This window comes from Mauremys mutica, chromosome 12 (assembly GCF_020497125.1).
Source record: "Mauremys mutica isolate MM-2020 ecotype Southern chromosome 12, ASM2049712v1, whole genome shotgun sequence".
Taxonomy (NCBI): domain Eukaryota; kingdom Metazoa; phylum Chordata; order Testudines; family Geoemydidae; genus Mauremys; species Mauremys mutica.
The window spans coordinates 10,941,316-10,965,149 of record NC_059083.1 but is presented as its reverse complement, the minus strand read 5'-3'; the positions used below and the strand labels follow the sequence as shown (position 1 = coordinate 10,965,149).

General features: G+C 54.4%; 2 protein-coding genes across 2 annotated transcripts in view; both read left to right on the top strand.

Annotated features, from left to right (window-relative positions):
* The window catches only part of LOC123345647 (C-type lectin domain family 2 member D-like), a 175,630-nt gene that overhangs the window by 41,567 nt on the left and 110,229 nt on the right, over window positions 1-23,834 (top strand). The gene's annotated exons all lie outside the window — the stretch shown is intronic.
* On the top strand, window positions 1,729-9,771 carry LOC123345639 (C-type lectin domain family 2 member D-like). Its single transcript, XM_044982631.1, has 5 exons — window positions 1,729-1,927; window positions 2,591-2,686; window positions 5,364-5,539; window positions 6,334-6,437; window positions 6,875-9,771. Exons 1-5 carry the CDS (start codon window positions 1,837-1,839, stop codon window positions 7,023-7,025), a joined length of 618 nt encoding a protein of 205 aa, XP_044838566.1. The 5' UTR covers window positions 1,729-1,836; the 3' UTR covers window positions 7,026-9,771.

The following is a 23,834-nucleotide window of genomic DNA, read 5'->3' as shown; positions in this document are numbered from 1 at the left end:
AAGCATGGGGCCCTCCCAAAGTGCGAGGCCTAGGGTGGTTGCCCTGGTCTGTCCTATGGATGGGACGGATCCACTTGGGCACCACCCAAAATTATGCAAATCTGCCGCCCGTGACTCTTGGAGGTGGTGGGAGGCACTCACTGACATGGTGTTTGGAATGGCTTAGCAACCCCTTCTCCCTAGTGACCCTAATCCCCCTGCCTCTGGTTATCCGCCTGCTGCGCTGACCTTGCCACTGCTGGTCTCCCGGCACTGAAAGGGTGACGCTGTGTGAGGGCTTCCCCCGAGTTTCCCTCTAGCTGCTGTAGGGGGGGGGGCAGAAAGGTCTGTGCTAAGTGGTGACTCAAGTTACAACTTGATTGGGGGAGGGCTAGCTCAGTGGGTTGAGCATTGGCCTGCTAAACCCAGGGTTGTGAGTTCAGTCCTTGAGGGGGCCACTTAGGAATCTGGGGCAAAAATTGGTCCTGCTAGTGAAGGCAGGGGGCTGGACTCGATGACCTTTCAAGGTCCCTTCCAGCTCTAGGAGATATTTTTTTTTAATCGTTCCCGGCCGCCCCGGGCAGGGCCCACACGCTGCACGGGCAGTCAGACACTCGCGGCCGGCCCGCCGCAGGTGGCTCTGGCCGGAATGGGTCAGGCTAAGGGCGGGGTGCGGGGGAGATGTTGGGGTCGGGCTGCAAACGTAACACAGCGAGCGTCTCCCTTGCCCTGTGTTTGGCTGTGCCGGGCGGCCTGGACAGCGGGTGCTCGGTCTCGGGGAGGAGTGTGTTCCGTAACTCCAGCTGCCTGTCCCGGGTAGGGGAAACGATGATGTGATCACACTGCGCGGCGCTGAGGGGCGGGGCTGAGGGTTGCACGGCGCTGAGGGGCGGAGAGCGGAGCGCTGCCACTGCACACAGACGCTCAGCCGCGCCGAGAACTAGCGGCAGAGTCTGGCCGGGGGCGCGGCTCGTTTCTCCCCGTGTCCGGGCCCCACGATCCAGGCCTGGCCCCGCAGGTGCCGCCCGCCCGGAGCCCGCGGGACTCTCGGGTAAGAGGCGCCGCTGCCCGGGGAGGCTGAAGGACAGAGCTGGGTGGGGTTGCGGCAAGGGAGAGAGACAGACACGGACCGTGTGTGTGTGTCGCGCCCGCGCGCGGAAGCTGGATGACGGGGCCGGGGAGAACGTTTCCCGCAGCTTATGGCTGGGGCGAAGGACCGAGTCGGAGAGGCTCGGGAGGGCGGGAGGAGGCGGAGTTTCCCCGATTTCTGGGGCGGGGGCAGAGCCAACCTGTCGATTTCGATCGTCACCCGCGCGCACCCCTAGCAGCAAACCAGGGACATGCTGCACATGCGCAGTTAGGGACCGGGGCGCGCTCTATGCAAATAGGCGCCTCCCCCCCGTACTCTGTTGGGAAACCTCCCCGGGGCGGGGCATCGCGGGTCCCTCCGGCGCTGGCTGGGCCGCTGCCCCTGCGGGTCTGTGCGCGCGCCTGTTCCCGGGGGGCTCCGTCCTCCTCCCCCCCCGGGTGCCTGTCCCGGGGCGGGGCAGATCAGGTCTCCTGGTGGAGGGGCCGATGGGGGCTAAGGGGGTTTAATCATCATGGAACCGCCTCTGGCGGGAGATTGGGCTGCTGGGCCGGGAAAGAGAAACCAGAAATCACCCCTGACCCTGACCCTGTCCTGCTCGGTCCGTCTCGGCTTCCAGATCGGCTGGAGAGTCGGAGCAGGGAGGGGAGCCAGGACCAGGACCCACCCGCCCGGCTCGGCTTCGCTGAATGGGACCCAGTCAGACAGAGGAGCCGATCCCAGCCCAGCGCCTGCGGCAGCGTCTCTAGCCTGAGTGTCGCTGAGAGACAATGGAGCCTGTGGACATTGGCAGCCAAGTGCCACTGCAGCAACAGTACCGTATTGGTGGCGGTGGACACCAGAGGAGTGGATGGTGGCCAGGTAATGGGGTGTCGCTGCCAGGGACCAGGTTGGAAAGAGACCCTGAGGCGGCCCCACATGGGGCCATGTTCTCAGTGGCAGCAGCCAGTGCCCAACAACCCCCCGTCTGTGGGCAGCAGGGACTGGATCTCCCCCAGGGGCTCTCAGGGCACCGATCCTGGCTCACAGCTGCTGCCTGGCGCACACAGCGGAGCCGTGGGGCTGTGCAGGGGCCTTTTGGGCTGGGTGTGTCTGACCCCCTGGGACAGCCCTGGCCCAGCTCTGCCTGGTTCATTCTCCCCCCTTCTGCTGTGTGTGGCCAGTGTGAGACCCCAGTGTGCGGGGACAGGCGCACTCGGCAGTGTGGGCCCAGCCAGCGCTCGGCAGGGGGCACGGCAGGGGGAGGGGGGAGGGAGTTTGAGCTCCTGCAACCAGAACATGCGGGTCCTTGTCTCTGTGCCCCTGAGCTCACCAGGCCCCGTGACAGCCCGGCTGGGGGTGCCAGGGAGGGCACTGGGCTGAGGGGAAGGAGGGACTGTTCTGCCAGCCCCAGCCTGTCTGAGCCTCCGGGCTCCTCTCCCAGAGCGTCTGACGGAACGGGGCATGTTCTAGGGCAGCTCCAGCCATGGTGCCGTCAGTGAAACGTGTCCTCGCGGCCTGGCCTGACGGGTCTTTGTGTTTCAGAACCTCCTTGTAACTGCAAGAGACGCACTGTCACCCTCACAGTCGCCCTCACAATCGTGTTCTTAGGTCTCATCATCGCTGTTATTGTCCTGGCAGGTGAGTTCTCAGCCCTCCCTGCCCCCTCTCTGCGCATCCCATTCCCCCTGGAGTCACCACAGTCACAGTCTCTCCTCCCAGCCTGTCTGGCTTTTTTCCCTGGGACAGAGGATTCCTGGGGGATGTTCCTCCATGACCCTCCTCCTCCTCCCTCCCAGACCCCTGCACCTGGGCACTCTGTGTCGGACGATCTGACTGACATTAGCTCCCCCCAGCCCAGCTCTGAGCCCTTGGGGCCCAAGTCACTATTGCCAGGCCCCAGGCACAGTCGCTGGTACCCCTGTGCAGAGTGGGGGTGATTGACAGGAGAAGGTGCAGGGCAGCGATGAGCTGGGCCCTCTGCCTGCAGCGTGTCGCTCTGAGGTACCAGCCTGGCCTTCCTGCATCCCCGGGTCGTGCCCAGGGCCGGGCTGGCAGGTGCTGGCATGTCACTGAAATGAGCTGTAGAACGCAGCACAGACACCTCCATTAACGCCGTGTGAAACCCACCAATTAGTGACCTCGGCAGTGCAGGGTCCCGTAGCGCTATTGACTCCCCCATCTGCACAGACAGCGAGTGCTAGCGCAGAGGGCGGCTGTTCATGGTGAACGTGAGCCTGGCTGTATCTGCCAATAGTCTGGGGGGTGGGAGGGGCTGTGAGACTGTCAGGGGTGGGATTTGTCTGTTGCCCTGGGATCTGATCACTGAGCCCTAGGAGGGTTTAGCAGCTGGCAGAGGGGGTTGAAGCCAGGTCTCTGCATTAAGAATCCTTCGTGCTGATGTAACATTGATACAGTTGAATTGATACGAACTGCTAATGTAGATGGGCTGCAATGGTACAGAAAGGGGCTTGCCCTGGTGCTGTTCATGGTGGTAAGTTACCGGAGCAGGACGTGCTGCTCTGGCACGTCTGTGTGAGAGGTTTGCACTGATGTATCTGCCTCCCCATCCTTACACTGGTGCCAGCTGCCCTGCTACAGGTGGGCCGTGAGTCCCAGCTCCCTGCTGGACTGGCCGGCTATTGGAATGGGCAGCACTGGCTCAAACAGCATAAGGTGGGATCTGTGAGGCTGGGGTTCCCCACCTGTGGGTGCAGGGAGCCCCCAGAATGCAGTGGGGTCAGATGATGGAGCTGGCAACAGTCAGCTCCTTGCTGTGCCCTGTCCCTCCTAGGCAGCACTGGAAGGAGCGCACAGGCCTGGCTGGCAGCCTCTCTCCTGGGGGCCTGTGTATTCCCGTATTCAGCTCTGTGTAAGGTGTGAAATGTGAAGTTGTGCCCCGCAGCTGCTCCCTGAAACGAGTGACTCAGATCACACACTGAGCAGGACTATAAAGCATCGTATGCACTGACTGCCCTGCTCTGTTCTGTGTGTGAGCACTAGCATATACGGCACACAGCACCATGAAATCTCCAGGGACATGGCGTGTGACCTGCTTGTTCTTTTATCATCGCTGCCTCAGCTGCTAATGTTCTCCCAAACTTGTGCGTCCCAGCCACAGGGGAAGGCTTTAAAACCAGCTGTGGAGTTACTAGTGCAACATGAGGAGCAAAATAAATGAAATGCCCAAAAATGGTTGGAGGTGTTTGGATCAGACTTGTCCCCACCTCAAAAAGGAAACAACATGAGACCCCCCCTGAGGCTGAGAGCAAGCAGGAGTGACTCTGTTGTGGGAGGCAAATCACTCACTGACATGGTGTTTGGACTGGCTTAGCAACCCCTTCCCCATAGTGACCCTAATAACCCTGCCTCTGGTTATCCGCCTACTGCACTGACCTTGCCAATAGCTGCTTGGTGTCAGTTATGGGTGGCCCCACTGCTGCTGCTCTCTCTGGCACTGAAAGGGTTACACTGCAGGCGGAGCAGCTCGGTACTAGCTGCTGTATTAGGGGGGAGAAATGTCTGTAGGTGAGAAGTGCATCAGGTTGCAATTGACCAGTCAGTGTAACTGGCCATTTCCTGTGACTGGAGCTCAATTTCGTGTCCCTGACTCAGTTATTTCACTTCTCAGCTATTCACCTGCCTTTTATTGCTCTGTTGATCGTGCGGATGTTGCTCTTGTGCCTGGGATGAAATGCTCTGAGCTGTGTTAGTCCCTCCAGGCTGGGAGTGTCTCTGGAATCCTTCCTGCCAGGCAGACTTATCACAACAAGCGTCTCCATCGCCCTGCGTCTGGCTGTGCTGGATGGTCCCAGGCAGCAGGTGTTCAGTCTGGTGAAGGGCAGGGAGTTTGTTCCCATCTTCATCTCAACCTGCCTCTCCGGGGGAGCCGAGCGCAGAGCAGGGGGAGGGGGGCAGCGGCCCAGGCTAGCAGGATTCCTCGGGGTAACAGACCTGGCAAATCAGGTTGAACTTGATCTGTCATCCAGTGTCACTCTTCTCCCTGCTGCTGGCCCGATAACTGTTCCCTCGTCTGCAGCTCCCTGCCCACCCCCTGCTCTAACACTCCCCTTGGGCCTGGTTCTCTGGTGCTTCGAAGCAGGAGCTGTTTGTCGGTTGCATCCCTGTTAAACGTGAACCCGAGACAGCAGCCCAGTGAGATGGGGGTCAAGTAACCCCCTTTGGGGGCTGGATTCCCAGCATCCTTCCCCCCCAGCCGCTGCCAGGGGAGTGTCAGAAGCCTGGGGTGCCGGGGCTCATCTCTCCCCACAGACGGGCAGGTCCCCTCTTACGACATCTGTTATGTTCCCATTTTCAGTGTTGCCATCTAGGCGTCCTCCAGCTGCCCTGGACCCCTGCTGCCCGGACGGCTGGGTCGGATACCGAGGGAAATGCTACTATTTCTCCGAGGCCGAAGAGAACTGGAACAACAGCCAGAGCAACTGCTCCTCTCTTGGTGCCTCCCTGGCTGCGATCGACACCCTGCAGGACCTGGTGAGAGACTCTGATTGCAATGGCCTGGTCTTGGTTCAGTGCCAGCTGCTGCAGTACGACCTGGGCTGTGCCCTGTGGGGTGAGGAGCAGCTCTGACCCCTCTCGTGCTGGGAGGACGGAGTGAATGGACTTCCAGCCCCTGAATGCCAGGCCTGGCTGGCCCTGTGGCTCTAGTGTCAGTCTGTGACCGCGGGGATCATCCCCTGTCAGCCTTCCCAACAGGAGACTGTCCCTCTCTAGGGCTGGGCTGGCTCAGGTGTCTGCTGGGCTGCATGGGACTGGAGAGGGAGTCGAGATCCCAGCTCAACTTGAAGAGCCAGTGCTCCAGGGCAGCCAGCTGAGGATGGGGGAGGCTCCTGTCAGCCCTGGCCCCTTCTGACTGGGGGGCGGGGGGCTCTCCTCTCATCCCTGGCCCCTCCCAGCATCTCTTATTGAGATCAGCTGGGCTCTTTCCTTCCTCTTCTCCTGCGATGGTGAGGGGAGCTCAGCTGCTCTGTAAGGAGAGGCTTTGACACAGAACGTGGCCTTGCCTCCCCAGCCCGCCATGCGACTTAGACCCAGCAGCACCCAAGAGCTGCCCCAGCTCAGGGCAGATTCGGGTGAGGGGAGCTGAGTTTGGGGTGGGAGGGTTAATACTGAATTACCCAGAGCTGGGCAAGAGGGAGGAGAAAATCCCCAGCCACCCCCTGGAAACACTCAGAGCCCTTCCGTGTCCACCTGGGATTCCCTGCCCGGAGCCTGGGGGAGCAGCAGGGCCAGGGCTCTGACACCACCTCTCCCTCTGCTGTCTTTAGGATTTCCTGCTGCGCTATAAAGACAAACCCGACCACTGGATCGGCCTCCGGAGGGACCTGGGACAGCCCTGGAAATGGGCCAATGGCACCGAATTCAACCACCTGTGAGTCTTTTTGACCCAGCTCTTCTGTGCGGTGTTACTGCCGCTCCTTATGCTGCTACTCACCTGGAATCTCCCCCTGGGGAAGACTGGATGGGTTGGGCCTACAGGAGCCCATCCAGACCCAGCTGTGTGTGCGGGGGGAGCAGGAACTGGGGTTAAAATACCCACCCAGCATAAAGGCTCCATGGAGGCCATTTGATCTTAGAACCTCTCCTGGCCCTGCTGCCCACTGCCCCCCCCGCTGGGGGCGGGGCCTGTGGCTGGTGCAGGAGGGGGAATCGTGGGGGGTTGGGCCTGTGGCTTGTGCAGGAGGGGGAATTGTGAGGGGCTGTGAGTGCAGCAGCTCCCTGCACTGTGCGAGTGTCTCCCCCTGTCTGCGACTGACGGGAAACGCCCAACTCCTGCCTGACACCAGTTCCCTGGCTTCTGTCTTGCAGGTTTGTGATAAGAGCAGATGGTGACTGCGCGTATCTGAATGACGAGAATTGGGTCAGCAGCTCACTGTGCACCAGTGAGAGATACTGGATCTGCAGCAAACCTGATGCGTTTACAAAGGCAAAGAAGGCGGCAGTGGAAGGGGGCTCATAATAATAGTTTATCAAAATTAGCCCTGGAAAAGCCTGTTCACCCCCTTCCAGGAGCTCATTGGGTTGGAAGGGGCAGGGAGGGGGTAGGTGTGACACTGGCAGACCAGGTACCAGCTCATGCCAAAGGCCCCATGTCTCAGTAGGACACTGACAAATCCCCAGCTGGGGTCAGGCTGGCTCACCTGTGTGTTAAAATAGGTATTAGCATTATAAGCATGTGCTTAGACTTTAGTGAATGGGTGTGAGCTGCTGCAGCATTAATCCCGCTTCTGACAGTCGCATCCCACATCGTAAGGTGATATTGGAGCATTTGTGTTGAGAGCCTCTGTGGCTGTGAAAATCACCAGACAGGAGAGTGAATTAACTAGTGCGAAGTGCTGAACTCCCAACAGCTCGGAGCACAAAGGAGGAGGTGGGATACCACAAGGGACTGTATCTCTCTCGGTGCTGCTTGGACGCTGGGGGGCAAGGCTTTCGGAGTATATGCAAGAGATCCCCAGCTGCTGAGCCTGGGTTAGCCCTAAAGGACACAGAGCTTAGTATAGACCAGTGATACTCAGACTGCAGCTCACAAATGGCCCTTTATGTGTCTCCTGTGTCTTTATAGCACATGATATTAAAACACTGGATGATTTAATTATTAACCAATCAGGATGCTTTTACTATGTTAAGGGTTAACTTATCAACTTGCACTATGTTAACTTATCTGCTTTGGGAATAATTTATATATATAACTAAATATTTCCCCTATCACACTGTTTAAATAGGGATTGCAGTATAGCAAATGAAACAATGGATTCACACTCCTGTGGCTCTTTTGGGTAATGTTGATTGCTAATTTGGCTCCTAAATGACTGAGCTCCGAGTATCCGTGCTATAGATGCTTCTGTTACCTTTTGAAAATTAAGATTTTTAACCTATTTGTGTTTACATGCTTACCTGCTTTAACTTTATAAATAACAGCTTTTCTTTTTAATGAATTGTCATATAATATTGGCTACAAGGGCTGTCTTGGTGTGAGATCTAAGGAGCAATTGACCTGGGGATAAGTGACTGGACCTTTGGATCTGGGGGTAATCTGAATATTGCTGTGATTCTGTGTGTAAAGGATCTTCTATCACACAGGCAGGCTCAGCTGGGTGGCGAGACAGACCGGAGTCCCCCAGGGGCCTGTCTGTGACTCTGTTAAGCTGTTACGGTGCCGGAGGAGTTTACACTGGATGGTTGGTTGGTGAAATCAGAGTCTAGAACTCTCAGCCAGTTTGGGGTTTGTGCCTGGTTCCCAGCAGTCTGCCCAGAGGTTGGCACTCACCCTCTCAACACACTGTGGACAGCATCAGAGCAGGGCCTTGGTTCCTGTTCCCCTGCTTACAGGACAGGAGCTGAGCCAGCCCAGAGAGGGGGTTTGGGGGCAAGGTGTATGTGACCCAGGGACCCCTTGGTGCCAACTGGCAGAGGGTGCAGGCAGTTTACAGGGATCCTTTGGTGCTGATCGCTACATAATAATCCACCGAAGGGGGCATATGAGGTCTGTACCAAGAGCCAGTAGCTCACTGGTTGTCATAGTCAGTGTGAGATGTCTGCATGGATACTATGTAAGGAGCTGTGTATCTGTACTGAAAATGTTTCCCTTAAGGTCTTGGCTTTAAGGCAGGTCACCAGGAGGCGATGCACCTCAGAGATATTCTTGTCAGGCAGGCGATAACTGAGGTTATCTCCTTGTCTTACCAGCTGTGTATTGGATGCTATTTGTGTACTGAGCCAGGTGCAAAGTGGGAGATTGTTTCTTCCTGTGGATTTTGCAAGGGTGTGTGTGTGTGTGTGTGTGTGTGTGTCCTATTTAACAGTAAAGACAAAGGGTTGGTCTGGTCTATCTTGGCGTGCAGACACACACTGGATCCTTCCCCTCTGTGTAGAACTGATGAATGAAATTGTTTTAATTGTTCACTTTATTAATGTAACTTCATAAGTAAAGTTTTATGAATAAAACATTCATAAAACTGGTTACCCCAACAACTGGCTAATTGACAATAAAAAAAATGCTTGTTAAGAGCCATAGCTGTTCAGTCAGCTGCCTTTGTAAGTTTCACTATCAGTCCAGTTCCTGCTTAAATCTGCTGAGACTTGCACTGTTTCAGTATTGTAACTTCTGTTCACCATTTATTACACTTGCCTACATTGTAACTTCTGTTTACTGTTTGCCATATTGTAATTCAAACCCCATTTTAAAACGTTCACTCCATTTTGTAAAAGCTTCCTCCAACCTTCATTTTTGCAAACCCTGCTGTAATCTTATTAGTTTAGATGTGTGGCTGAGGTATGTATAGATGATGGAATCAACCTCCAGCCCTAGCCTGTCCTGGTGAAATAGAGTTCAAACCCCACGGGCTGAAGATGCAGACAAGAGCCCTAGCAAAGTGAGAAGAGTCCATCCTAAAAAGAAAAGGTCCAGTAAAAGGAAGATCAAAGCCAGGTCATAGGCTGAAAGTCATGCCTGCAATTGACGGGTGATCAATCACCAAACCCAGAGGCAGCGTGACACAGCGAGACCTATAGACTCTGGATTCAAACTAAAGCCTACAAAAAGGATGGTTGAAATGGGAGACTTTGGGGGGTAACATTCTGCTTCCAACATGGAAGGGCATCGGTGCAGGCCCAACAGAGACCCAGCTCATCCTTGTGCCCAGCTTTCCTGGCCAGTTAGCCGCCACAAGCTACGAACCCAAGCTGCAAAATCAAGCCACTGACTCAAGCTATATTCAGGACTGGTAACTATGCAGCAGCTGCAGAACATCTGATGGATGTGTATAATATGTGTGTGTGTATAAGTATTAGGTATAATGTGTGTTTAAGGATTAAGATATTAGTTATTGGTCATAAATCAAATGATCATAATAAATGTATCTTTGTCTTGCCCCCTGAAAAGATCCTTTGTAGTTTTGTCTGTACAACATCTGAGACAAACTGACAGCACTGCAGGTCTCTTGAAAGAAGGGTCACAGCCAGCCTGGCTGTAAAGCGCTGCAAGGATTTCAGGGGACCAGGACTTGGTTAGACAGGAGACTCGCTTGGTAAATGAGTCCAGGCTCTAGAACACGTCATGACTATTTTATATGTAACTGTTTGTTTCCAACACTTCTACTTGACTCTCGGCTTTGTCGAACTGAGGCGTGATTCCACTCTGAGCACAGGTCAGCGCTGTGTGTTAAGCGGAGCAGTGATCTGAATTGGAACTGGTAAGTGTGTGTGAAGGTGGGAGGGGCCAGGGGGTGTTACTGGTTCTCTGGAAGCAGCAGCTCTGTGACTACTGCCAGTGTCTGGGGACAGATGCTCAGAGGGCTTGAGGGCAGAGGGGCATATTGCTAACTGCAGACCCAGCAGTGTATGGGACCAGGGGAGCTGACTCCTAGCAGACACAGACAAGGCTCCCTCAGGCAAAGGGCAGGTGCTGGTGAGGTGCCTCCCAGCCCTGGGTAGTAACTATTGCAGGTTTGGGGCAGTTATAAATTACACCCCAGAGCCCCAGCCCAGTGAGAAGGACCAAGGGGAGGAACTGTGACAGCGAAGGCACCTGAGTCCCAGCACCTCCCAGGGCTCTGCTCTGCCCCCTGCTTAGACCTCTACCTAAAACCACAATCCGGCCCCGTGACACTAAACCCAGGATGCTGCGCATTACAGAGACACAAATGTGGATCCTCACACCCAACTGTTTATATCACGGCAGCTTCTTTCTGGCAGATCCATTTGAACTCAGCACCACACGTCTCAGACAGAATCCGGCTGCCTCTTATCCAGCCACAGCTGTTCCCTTCAGCAGAGCCTGAGACTTGGAAGCTGCAGAATTAAAGAGTCATGTCATGGTGGTTCCCTTTAACAAGGAAAGGCCCATAGGGGGAAGAAAGATAACACCTCTCTCTAATGGGAAGCTTGGCTCTGGTGTTGTCCTTCATCTTTGTAACTTTCCTACAGAGCTTCAGGTGAGAAGGCAGCCCAGGAGGTGAGCTCAGCTAGGGGGTTTCTGGCAAGGAATGAACTAGGCTGAAGCTCATGGGTCAGTGACCTGGTGCTTTTTTGTTGGAAGTGGCTGTAGGAATATTAAAGAAGGTTTATTTATATATATATATATGAAAAATGATGTTAGAAATATTTTGAGACTTTACAATTAAAAGGTTTACATTAGAAATAAATGTGATTCCCAAGATTTAGCCTCTAACCTGCAAGCCACCAGCTGTGTCTGTGTGAAGCCTGCTCAAAGAAATACTTTGTATAAAACTTGTTAAACGTCAATTGACTCTAAGTGCCTGTTCTCTAAGTGAAACTTTGTAACAGCGGCTGTAAGCTGCTAATTGGTTAATTGACTCAGCACGCAAGCCGTCAATTGACCCTGTGCCTCAGGCAAAACTGTGTAATTACTACTTTGTAATCACTGCCGTAAACCAAAACAGTGGCTATTATAGTATATAGATAGAGACCCCCCACCCTCTGTAAATTCATTTTCATTTCACTTTATTTTAACAAATCCTTCAAAGATATGGGCACAGTCCTTGGACTGAACAAGCCCTTGCAGATATCTGCACCATTTCGGACCTAGAGGATAGATTGGCCCAATATGCAAACCCCTAACTGCGGCAAAAAGAGACACCGCAGGAATCTGGCTGCTATGGGAGGCTTGTAATAACAGCTACCTCTGCCTAACAGCCTGTAAAGAGGAGAAAATATTTTTAACAGAAAAAAAATCCCAATTAGGAAAAGGGTGGAAAATTGGAAAGTGATGGCAACAAATTCTCACAACCAAATGGAAATAATAAAACAAGCGTTACAGGAAAGTAAAAGTAAAGAATGATTCCTGATGGACCAAATTACAGCCTTCACAGAATTAGAAAAAGAAAATCAGGCTTTGATCAAAGAAAACCAAATCCTACAAGGCATGGTTAAGAAATTAACATTAGAACAGGGCAAAGCCTTGGGAAGCCATACCCACTGCGATTCTATTATTAAGCAGTTGAAACACAAATTAGGTTTTGCGACCTGCCAAGTAGCGGCTGTCACATCAGGAGAATGGAACCCAAGCGAATGTAAAATACACTCGGATTGGGACACAGATATTTGGGACCCCCCGGGAAATTGGACAGAGAGATATCTGGCATGACCCACAAGAGGGTGTTGTGGCTCTGGTGGCAGCCATAGAACAGCACACTGTGACCACCCCAGTAGACGGTGCGGGGAATCAACAGGTCACTATCGTTCCAGCCTCAGACTTAAAAGCAATGGCTGATCATTTGGGAACACTAAATAGAGAAACCTTTTCCCCCTATGGTGTACCAATGCCATCCTGTTGGCAGGGAGAGAAGCACTCACTACTCAGGAAATTTATTGCCTCATGGGCATATGTGCGGCACCAGAAATACGAGCAGCCCTGGACTACATAAGAATTGGCGCTGATGATAGTGAGCTAGCCCTAATGGCCACCTTTGGAGAACAGATAGGCAGGCGAAATGTTATTGCCCAAGCCGTGGCTTCTACTCAGGACACTAACGAAGATCCTGAAAATTATCTCACCCGGTGGGCCCTAATGCAGATTATGGCCAGTATAGTAACTGTACCCGCTAATATGGATTTAGATTTAATCCCCTTCTCCGTACCATCTCTCAGGGACTGCGCTGCCTCACTACTTCCCTATTATTCAGGCAAACTTGCTGTTTGGCAGGACGGGCACCCTGCCACCTTAAGAGAATTGAAAGGGATGGTACAACAGATAACTACCCACGCCGGACCCAAACCCAATATTAAAAAGGAAAAGGTGGTGTATGTGGCAGCAATGGAGCCAACAGTCACCTATTCAAATGAAAGTGGAACAAAGGGATTTGCAGGATCCCGTGGAGGGCACTCAAAAGTTAAATTCAGGGGAAGGGGGAATAACCAGTCTAGGGGTCAGCTGTACCCAGACCTTCAAAGATCTCAGTCAGCCGAAAGCAGTAATCAGCCGGAAAAACCCATCGCTGATGTGCACCGCATGGCATGGAGGCTATTATTACAGATGGGAGGAGAGACAGACAAAAATGGGATAAGGCCCCCTTGGCTGATATTATGACAGAGATTCTTAGATTGCAGGACCAGCGAGGAGGCGTATCAGAGGTAACCATCCCACGTGCTCCTTTAGATTATCAGGAATACACTTAGGGAAGCCCACTGGACGTGGAACCCCCACTTGGCATAGGAGCCCACCAGTGGAGGTTTATAGGAGAATTAACCTGGGATCCAGGAGGAAGACCCTATATCTACATTCAGCAAGGAAATCAAGCTCCTATGATGGCTCTAATTGATATTGGAGCTTCCGTCTCTCTAATTAAAATCGCTCCTCTAGCGGGAACAAAAGGGCAAAATATGATATTACACTCATTTCAGGGAAAACCCAGCACCGGATAAAAGACGGTTACTCACCGTAGTAACTGTTGTTCTTCGAGATGTGTTGCTCCTATCCATTCCATGTAGCCGTGCACGCGCAGCGCGCACACCTCTCTGGAACATTTTTACCCTAGCAACTCCAGCGGGCCGGCTGGGCGCCCCCTGGAGTGGCGCCGCTATGGCGCCTGTTATATACCCCAGCCGGCCCGTCCGCTCCTCAGTTCCTTCTTGCCGGCTACTCCGACAGTGGGGAAGGAGGGCGGGTCTGGAATGGATAGGAGCAACATCTCGAAGAACAGTTACTACGGTGAGTAACCGTCTTTTCTTCTTCGAGTGATTGCTCCTATGCATTCCATGTAGGTGATTCCCAAGCCTTACCTAGGCGGTGGGGTCGGAGTGAGACGTGGCAGAGCGCAAGACTGTGGAGCCAAAGGCTGCATCGTCTCTAGATTGTTGCACCAACGCGTAGTGGGAAGCGAAGGTGTGAACGGAAGACCAGGTGGCCGCTCTACAGATGTCCTGGATAGGAACATGGGCTAGGAAGGCTGCCGACAAGGCATGAGCTCTGGTTGAGTGAGCGGTGAGGCGGCATGGTGGCACGTGAGCAAGCTCGTAGCATGCCCGTATGCATGACGTCACCCAGGAGGAAATTCGCTGCGAGGAGACCGGCTCGCCTTTCATGCGATCGGCAACCGCCACAAACAGTTGGGTCGAACTCTGGAAGGACTTCGTCCGATCGATATAAAAAGCGAGGGCCCGGCGAACGTCCAGGGTGTGGAGCTGCTGCTCACGGGATGAGGCGTGCGGCTTCGGGAAGAAGACCGGAAGGAAGATCTCCTGGTTGAGATGGAAAGCCGACACCACTTTAGGAAGGAAGGCTGGGTGTGGCCGAAGCTGCACCTTGTCACCATGGAAGACGGTATACGGTGGAATGGCCGTCAGGGCGCGGAGCTCAGACACTCGTCTGGCCGATGTAATCGCCACGAGGAAAGCTGTCTTCCAAGAGAGATAAAGCAGAGAGCACGTGGCCAGGGGCTCAAAGGGTGGTCTCATAAGCTGGGCCAGAACCAGATTCAGATCCCACGTTGGAGTAGGACGACGTATCGGCGGGTACAAATGATCGAGGCCCTTAAGGAATCGGGAAACCATCTCGTTGGAGAAGATGGACCGACCACCCATAGAAGGTCGAAACGCCGACACGGCTGCCAGGTGCACCTTCAAGGAGGAGATCGCTAGACCTTGGTCTTTAAGGTACCAGAGGTAGTCCAGTATGGTCGGGATGGGGACTAGGAATGGATTAAGGCCTCGTTGGTCACACCAGATCGCGAAACGTTTCCACTTCGCGAGATAGGTAGAGCGCGTCGACGGCTTTCTACTTTCGAGCAGGACTTGCTGCACTGCTGCCGAACAGTCCCTCTCTGCGCGGGTCAACCACTCAGGAACCAAACTGTAAGATGCAGGGACTGCAGGTTCGGGTGACAAAGCCTGCCGAGGTCCTGAGTGATGAGGTCCGGCCATAGCGGGAGGGGAATGGGATCCTGAATCGAGAGCTCGAGCAACAGGGTGTACCAGTGTTGTCTCGGCCAGGCCGGAGCGATGAGTATTACGCAGGCCCTGTCCCTCCGAAGCTTGAGTAGCACCCGGTGTAAGAGCGGGAACGGAGGGAATGCGTAGAGGAGGTGATCCGTCCACGTGAAGAGGAATGCATCTGACAGGGATCCCGGAGCTCGACCCTGGTATGAGCAGAACCTGTGGCACTTCCTGTTCTCCCTGGAGGCGAACAGGTCTATCTGGGGAAACCCCCACCTCCGGAAAATTGTGTGGGCCACATCTGGGCGTAGGGACCACTCGTGGGAGGTGAACGACCTGCTGAGGTGGTCGGCCAGCGTGTTCTGTACTCCCGGCAGAAAAAACGCTTCTAGGCGAATCGAGTGGGTCACGCAAAAGTCCCACAGGAGCAACGCTTCTTTGCAGAGTAGGAAGGACCGGGCTCCGCCCTGCTTGTTCACATAGAACATCGCTGTCGTATTGTCTGTGAACACCGCTACGCAGCGGTCCTGCAGGTGGGGCCGAAAGGCGAGATATGCCAAGCGGATCGCTCTCAGCTCCTGGACGTTGATGTGGAGGAAAGCTCCTGAGCCGACCATAGACCTTGCGTGTGAAGGTCGCCCATGTGAGCACCCCACCCTAGTGCCGAGGCATCTGTGGTCAGGGTGACCGACGGGCGAGGAGGGCGGAACGGGACCCCTGCGCATACGACCTCCGGGTCTAGCCACCAGTTGAGCATCTGGAGAGTGGGCTTTGCGACCGTCACCACCATGTCTACGGGGTCGCGATGGGGGCGGTACACCGCTGCCAACCAAATCTGGAATGGGCGAAGGCGCAGCCTCACGTGCGCGGTCACAAACGTGCACGCTGCCATGTGACCCAGTAGGCGTAGGCAGGACCGCACCGTCGTTGTGGGGAAGGCATGCAGGTCCCGTATGATCGAGACTATGGTCTGGTGCCGAGGACGAGGAAGGCAGGCCCTGGCTAAGTTGGAGTCGAGGACCGCTCCTATGAACTCCACTCTTTGCGTTGGAGTCAGGCAGGACTTCTCGGCATTGATAAGGAGGCCTAGTGACCGGAACAGAGACAGTATTTCGGCCACTTGATCCGCTACCCGCTCATGGGATGGCCCGCGTATCAGCCAGTTGTCGAGGTATGGGAAGATATGTATTCGACGCCGACGGAAGGCAGCGGCAACCACCGCCATGCACTTGGTGAAAACCCTTGGTGGGGTGGATAGGCCGAAGGGCAGTACCGCAAACTGGTAGTGTTCGCCGTTGACCACGAAACGCAGGTAGCGTCTGTGGGGAGGGTAAATTGCCACATGAAAGTATGCATCCTTCATGTCGAGGGCGGCAAACCAGTCTCCTGGATCCAGGGAAGGAATGATGGTCCCCAGGGTGACCATACGGAACTTGAGCTTGCACAAGAGTCTGTTGAGCTCCCAGAGGTCTAAGATGGGACGAAGACCTCCTTTCGCCTTGGGGATGAGAAAATATCTGGAATAAAATCCACTGCCCCGCCTGCTGTGCGGAACCACCTCTATGGCACCCACGCTCAGAGTCTGGACCTCTTGTAAGAGAACTTGCTCGTGAGAGGGGTCCCTGAAGAGGGACAGGGAAGGTGGGTGGGAGGGAGGGGGCGAAATAAACTGAAGGCGGTAACCGTGCTGGATGGTACTGAGGACCCAGCTGTCCGATGTTATGGAGCACCACACCTGGAGGAAGTGGGAAAGACGGTTGGAAAATAACGGGGTAGGATCCTGGAGTGAGACTGATGGGCCGTCCCCGGGCGTCCCATCAAAAGGCCTGTTTGGGACCTTGAGGGGCCTTGGAAGGGCCCTGGGCCTGGTTACGCCTGCTCCCCGATGGTCTACGGCGGTTTAAGTTCGCACGCCGACTATTATATGGCCGTGACCTGGCCTGGGTAAAGGGCCGGTAGGGCTGCTGACGGAATGACCTTCTCTGGGTAGCTGGCGTGTGCATGCCCAGAGTCCGAATGGCAATCGGGCCATCCTTCAGGGTCTGGATTCTAGAGTCAGTCTTGTCTGAGAAGGGGCCCTGGGTGTCAAAAGGGAGGTCCTGGAGGGTGTACTGCACCTCAGGCGGCAAGGTGGAGGACTGCAGCCACGAAATGCGCCTCATAGTCACCCCGGAGGCCACGGTTCTGGCTCCCGAGTCAGCGGAGTCCAGGGCGGCCTGAATTAAGGACCAGGAGGCTTTTCTGCCCTCTTCCAAGAGCGTCGAGAACTCTTGGCGTGAGGCTGGTGGGGTCAGCTCCGAAAACTTCCCCAGGGACACCAAGATGTCAAAGGTGTACCGGGAAAGCAGCGCCATCTGGTTCGCGATTCGGAGCTGAAGACCACCCGCTGAATAGACCTTGCGCCCCAACAGGTCCATGCGCCGTGCCTCCCTTAGATTTCGGCGCTGCCGCAGGCTGTCCATGCCGCTCCCGGTCGTTTACCGACTGGACCACCAGAGAGTCCGGAGTTGGGTGCATGTATAAATACTCGTACCCCTTGGGCGGGACCGAGTACTTCCTCTCCACCCCACGTGCCGTGGGGGGGGACCGACGACGGCGACTGCCAGATGGTAGTGCTATTACGCTGAATCGTCTGGATAAAGGGCAGGGCCACCTGCATCGGGGCCGCCGCTCCAATGACATTAGTCACTGGGTCCTCGTCCTCCGGGACCTCCTCGACGGGCAGGTTAATGGCCTTCGCCACTTGGCGGAGAAGGTCCTGGTGTGCCCGTAAATCAATAGGCGGGGGGACGGTCGTGGATGCCCCCGCCACTGCCTCGTCCGGAGAAGATGACGAGGACCGACATGGGAGTACCTCATCAGGAGCCTGCTCCTCCAACGGGTGCTCAGCCGCCACAGAGCCTGGATCTTGAGTCGGATCCTGTGGCAATGTGGCCTCTCCTGTCGGTGATGGGGGTGGCCTGCTGACTGTGGCCTCTGGCTCCCGACGCTGCGCTCCCACCAGCCTCGGGGGAAAGGGAAGCGCTCGAGGGTCAAGGTAGTCCCAGGGAACCCAAAATCCCCACTGATGAGGTCCATGTTCCCGGCCTTGGGACTCGGCTCCAAAGTCAGCACCACTGCCCTCGGGAGAAGCAATCGAGGGTTGACGAGAGGGCCAGGGTGGAGCTGAGGCGACACCCGAGTGTGCCTCCGATGCCGGTGGCCGGACTGTGAGCGGTGCCAAGGCTAGGTGCCGGTCATCGCGGTGCCGGATCGGAGAGCGGAACCGGCGTGTGCTGCGGTGCCGGGAGCTCGACCGACGATGCCGGGAGCTCGAACGGCGTCGGGCGCTCGACCGTGACGGTGACTGACGGCGTCGGGAGCGGCTCCGGGAGTCTCGGCGCCGAGAATGGGCCCTGGAGCCGGATCTCCTGCGGTGCCGGCGACTCGGTGACCGCGATCGAGAGCAGGACCGGCGCCGGGACGGGGAGCGGCGCCGGGACGGGGAGCGGCGCCGGGACGGGGAGCGGCGTGGTGGTGACAGTCTCCGAGATCGGGACTGGGTCCGAGATTTGGAGCGCCATCCATCCCGTCTGTCGGGGGTTGAGGGCCGCATCATTGCCGGCTTGCCCACCGACTGGACAGCCCGCACCGGCGGTACCGGGGGCCGGAAGCTCGGAGCCTCTGCGAGCTCGATAAGCTCTCTCGCCGTCTCAAACGCCTCAGGCGTGGACGGGAGCTGCAGCTCAACCTCGGCTGGTACCGGGGAGCAGGGTGGTGCCGGACTCGACGGCACCGTGCACGGTTTGTGCACTGCCACAGCCTGAACCGTCTGTATCGGAGGTGGCTGGGCTAACGGCCTCGGAGGATGTTTCGAGGCCATCTTCGGCGTCTTGAGCTTCCTCGTTGGGGAGAGGGAGCGGTGCGGGGATGTCGGTGCCGGGTGTCGAGAGGCCTCGGTACCGGGGCGGCTCGGTGCCGCCGGTGCGCTGCATGCCGAGGATGGCTTTGGCGCCGGTGGGGTCGGCGCGGGAGGCTGGAGCGAAGCCTCCATGAGGAGCTGCTTCAATCGAGAGTCCCGCTCCTTCCTCGTTTGGGGTTTGAAGGCTGCACAGATCGGGCACTTATCAGTTCCCTGAGACTCTCCAAGGCAGCGCAGACAGGAGTCGTGCGGGTCACCCACGGGCATATGCCGCTGGCAAGCCGCACAGGGTTTGAATCCCGGTGCCCTGGGCATAAGCCCACACCGGTTGAGGAAGAAGAGGGGTTAATCCCTCTAATTCCCTACTAATACTACAACTAAACTTAATCAATTAAACCAGCAACTAAACTAAACTAAGTTAACGAACTATGCTAAAGAACGGAGAAACGCTAGGGCTGTGGAGGTAACGAAGCACTCCACTGTTCCAACTGGCCGTCACGGGCGGTAAGAAGGAACTGAGGAGCGGACAGGCTGGCTGGGGTATATAACAGGCGCCATAGTGGCGCCACTCCAGGGGCGCCCAGCCGGCCCGCCGGAGTTGCTAGGGTAAAAATGTTCTGGAGAGCCGTGCACGCGCGCCGCGCACACCTACATGGAATGCATAGGAGCAATCACTCGAAGAAGAAGAATGGGTGCAGGTACCATTCTCTGTACACGGATTCCACACCACTGGGAATCTGATTCAAACAAAACATATGACAGATGCTGTGATCCTGGGCACGGACTGGTTGTTCAAAAATAACATTATTATTGATCTCCCCAGAAGCGCTCTATGGAGACTAGAAACCCTCCCCCCTTATCTCTCTACAGCAACCCATGATAAGTTTGTCAGTAACAGAAGTGATAAACTAGTTGCTGCGCTCACAGCAGAACAGCAGGAGAAGTGACATTTTAAATTCCCCACGGTCTGGACCCAGAAGAAAAACAGATTGTGGTAGAATTAACGCTTGTGTTAAAATTGTAGGTGAACTGGTGTCCCCACAGAAGCAATATCGGTATCCCAGGGAAGCAGAGACACAGCTTGTCCAAATCATTCAGGACCTGGAAGAGCAGGGAGTAATTAGAAAAACTAACTCCCCTCTTAACTCCCCTGTCTGGCCAGTCATGAAGGCAGACGGGCAATCCTGGAGACTGACCATTGATTACAGGAGAATCAACAAAGGAAGTATACCCATGGCCCCCGTCGTGGCAGATATGACACAGGTCATCCAAAAGGTACAAGCCACCTCCAGGTATTTTTCAGTTATACATCTGGCTAACTGTTTCTTTGCCCTCCCATTACATCTTGATTCACAGGACCGGTTTGCCTTCACCATCAGAGACCAGCAGTACACATTTCAGCGCCTACCCCAAGGATTCCAAGGCTCTCCAGCTATCGCCCACAAACACGTGCTAGATATGCTGGACCAGTTAAGTTCCTCTGACCGACCACTTGTCTATTCCTATGTGGATGATATTTTGGTTTTTGGCCAGATCAAGACACAGGTGCAAAGACTTACAGAGGACGTCCTTGCACTGATCCAGGACACCGGCTTCAAGAGGAACAATTGGAAAGCAGCAGATGGGAAAGAGAGAGCATATGTAGATGAATGGAGATGGATTTGTGCCTGGGTTACCTCTCATCCCAACCAGCTTAAAATCAAACATGTCAAGGCACATGGAAAAGGCTCTGCAGCTGAAACAGTATGGAATAACCATGCTGATGCCATAGCCAGAGATTATGAAGGGATAGCAGCAGTGACCTGAAGGCAGAAAAAGAAGGTATTAGAAGCTGTCTGCATCCCAGGAAGAATTGAAAGGCAGGAACTGGTGAACATAGCTCATCAGTTCATGCATGAAGAAGGAGTGGAAGGAATGCTGGGAAGGTTAAAGCAAGTGGCAGAATGGAAGGGGATGAGAGATGATGTGGATACATGGGTCAAAAATTGCATACAGTATGCCAAAGATAAAGCTCATCCTCCACACCAGCCTCAGATGCTACATCAAAGAAGGCTGGGACCCTGTCATAGAATCCAAATTGACTTCATTGATAAATTGCCAAGGAGTCAAGAAGGATTTCGATATCTACTTGTAATCATAGATTCCTTTTCAGATTGGGTGGAAGCTTTCCCTACTAGAAACAATAGCGCCCGCACAGCTGCTAAGAAACTATTCTCCGAAGTAGTTTGCAGATATGGGACTCCTGAGGTTATTGACTCAGACAATGGAGGATCCGTTGTGGGAGAGACATCTTTACTCTACTACTTAAAGCATTAGGAGTTTCACGCAAACTCCATGTCCCATACAGACTGCAGTCTTCCGGACAAGTAGAGAGGATGAACTGCATTATTAAAGAAGCCCTTAGGAAAGTTGTAGACAACACCGGTAAGAACTGGCTGGAAAAACTGCCGCTAATATTAGCAGCCATTCGCAGCAGTAGCAGGTTGAGAACTAAAATCCAGCCATACCAGATCTTCTTCGGACAGGCAATGAGGTTGGTCATCAACCCAGAACAAGCAGCAGAACCAGAGACTAACAATCCGCTTACAACTCATGAGCACTGGCAGTGGTTAAAACAGTTGCAGGAAGACAAAGCCACCCTGCAGCATAGGATAAGCCAAGCCATTGAGGTCATGAATACAAAAATGGATCAAAATAAGAATGGGGATTCCCTACTGTGGGAACCAGGGGATCAGGGTAGTGAAAGATCAGACGGAATGATGCCTCGCACAAAATGGGACACAGAGCCATGGCAGTTCTTGGTCTGGATCACAACATTGGCCCTAATATTGCTGATAAAGACACTGCCTGTCCCCAAAGGAAAAATGCACAAATCTCCGCCAATCCCTAACAATAATAGCCATGCTTCAACATACCTGGAACAAGGCGTAAAACAATCCTCACCGCATGGCTGACACACAACAACTCACACCTATTCAACATTCCATGGACCCCAGTACAACAACCAGATATTCACCTAAGATGGATCGATTTAAAAACTAATTTAACAATAACACCCTTAAGGGAAACTCATATATATGTTGGGGATGGGGAACTGGGACTGCAAGCAAATATCTCAGTCCCCATAGGACGGGAAAAACATTGGATGGTAGGGGTGCGCATGGAAGGATATGCAGGAGACACCACGATGCTTTCAGACTACCCCTCACTCCCTTATATATGGGACGGGTTCGTGAAATCAGGGACCCTTGTAAGAGTAATCATAGTTTACTGCCCAAACCATGCACATACGATATCATTCCCTGATGGATGTGACTGGAAATGGGAAAAAGAACATATGTTTATAAAAAACACCCTGTTACCAATGACAAAACCAGCCTTATTTAAAATTCAGACTTCTCTGGTGAAAGTCTTGGTGAGCCCCCTGCTGGTAGAAGTAAAAATTGACATGGACTGGACAAGATTAAATGTCTCGAAAGTAGAACCAAAGTGCAAGCCTTTTTCCCTTCCTATACTACAAGCCTGGATAAGGACACACAAACTGTCCCCCCCAAACGCACCACATCCCAGAATTAAAAGAGATATTATGGACGCTATGCTAGGTGGATTTGGAGCAGGAGCGGGACTTGCAAACTCAGTGGACTTGGAAACTATTAAGAATAAATTAAGCTCCCTGGCCCAACTACAGGACAGCCTTATACAAAAACAAGTACACGCGAATGTAGACTTAGTCCAAATTGGCCTAGGTAACCTAAAAGCCAAATGGAATCTATGGCAATGGCTGAATACTACCACCTGGTTACTCCATAAGAAAAATTTACAAATTGGAAACCACATGGCTATAGCTATGGGATGCACTGAAATGCAGATACTTGCCCTATCTACTTTGGAACATGAAATGTTTTGGGTAATTTCGGGTCATATTAAGGTTTTAATGCATTTGTTAAACCAAAGGAAAAGATCTCTGTTCAATACATACCAATATGACTGGATGCGGTATGTTTCCAGCACTGTAAAACCACACTTGTTAATTGGGGAAATAATTGTAAAAATAGCACATCAACAGTCTCTAGAGGCAAAGGTGTGGAAGGTTAGCTGCCCGAGCCCATGGGAAATTGGGGTGAGGGGGAGCTGGGTTTGGGGTGGGAGGATTAATCCTGAATTAATACCAGAGCTGGGCAAGAGGGAAGAGAAAATCCCCATCCACCCCCTGGAAACACTCAGAGTCCTTCCCATGGGCTGGTTCACCCTGCTACACACACCCCACCTCAAGAACCCCTCCACTGGGGGCAGGCGGGGTGCTCTACCGGGCCAGCTTTTTCTTCAACTGGGCCCTCAGGACATCCCTTTCCTGCTGCAGGCTCTCCAGTGTTTGGAGCAGCCTGCTTCCTTCCTCCAGGCTTCCCATGGTAGCCTTTTCAGCTCCTCCATGTGATCCCCGGTTTGTTTGGGGCCTCTCTGCCCTTGCCAGTCCCCTCCATTGGGCCTTGGTTGTCACCACCCCCTCCTTTGGGGCAATCTTGGACCTGGCCTGGTCCTTCGGCCTCCCCCTCCTTCTCTGGGGACTAGACTGCTTGTGCCCCTTGTGGCAGAGGCAGCACAGCCAGTGCCCACCCCTGACCACCTCAGGGCTAGTCTGGGCCCTGTGAGTCCCCTGAGCGCACTCCCTCTTCTTGTGCCCAGGTTCCCCACAGGCCCAACACATTTTGAGCCCCCCTGTTGGCTTCACAGGGGGCACTCGAGTCTGTCCATGGTCCATCTTTGGCACAGCCCTTCCTTCAGGGCTCGCCTGGGCCCTGCGAGTTCCGTGGGGGCACTCCCTTTTCAAGTGCCCTGGTTCTCCACAGGCCCAACAGTTCCTTGGCCTTGGCACTGGCCTCCTGCCCCAGGTGCCTAGGCCCCAGTGAGGTCCTTGTGCCCTCCCCCGCAACAGCTGAAGCAGCCCCGCTTGCTGCTCGGCGAGCCGGGCCACAC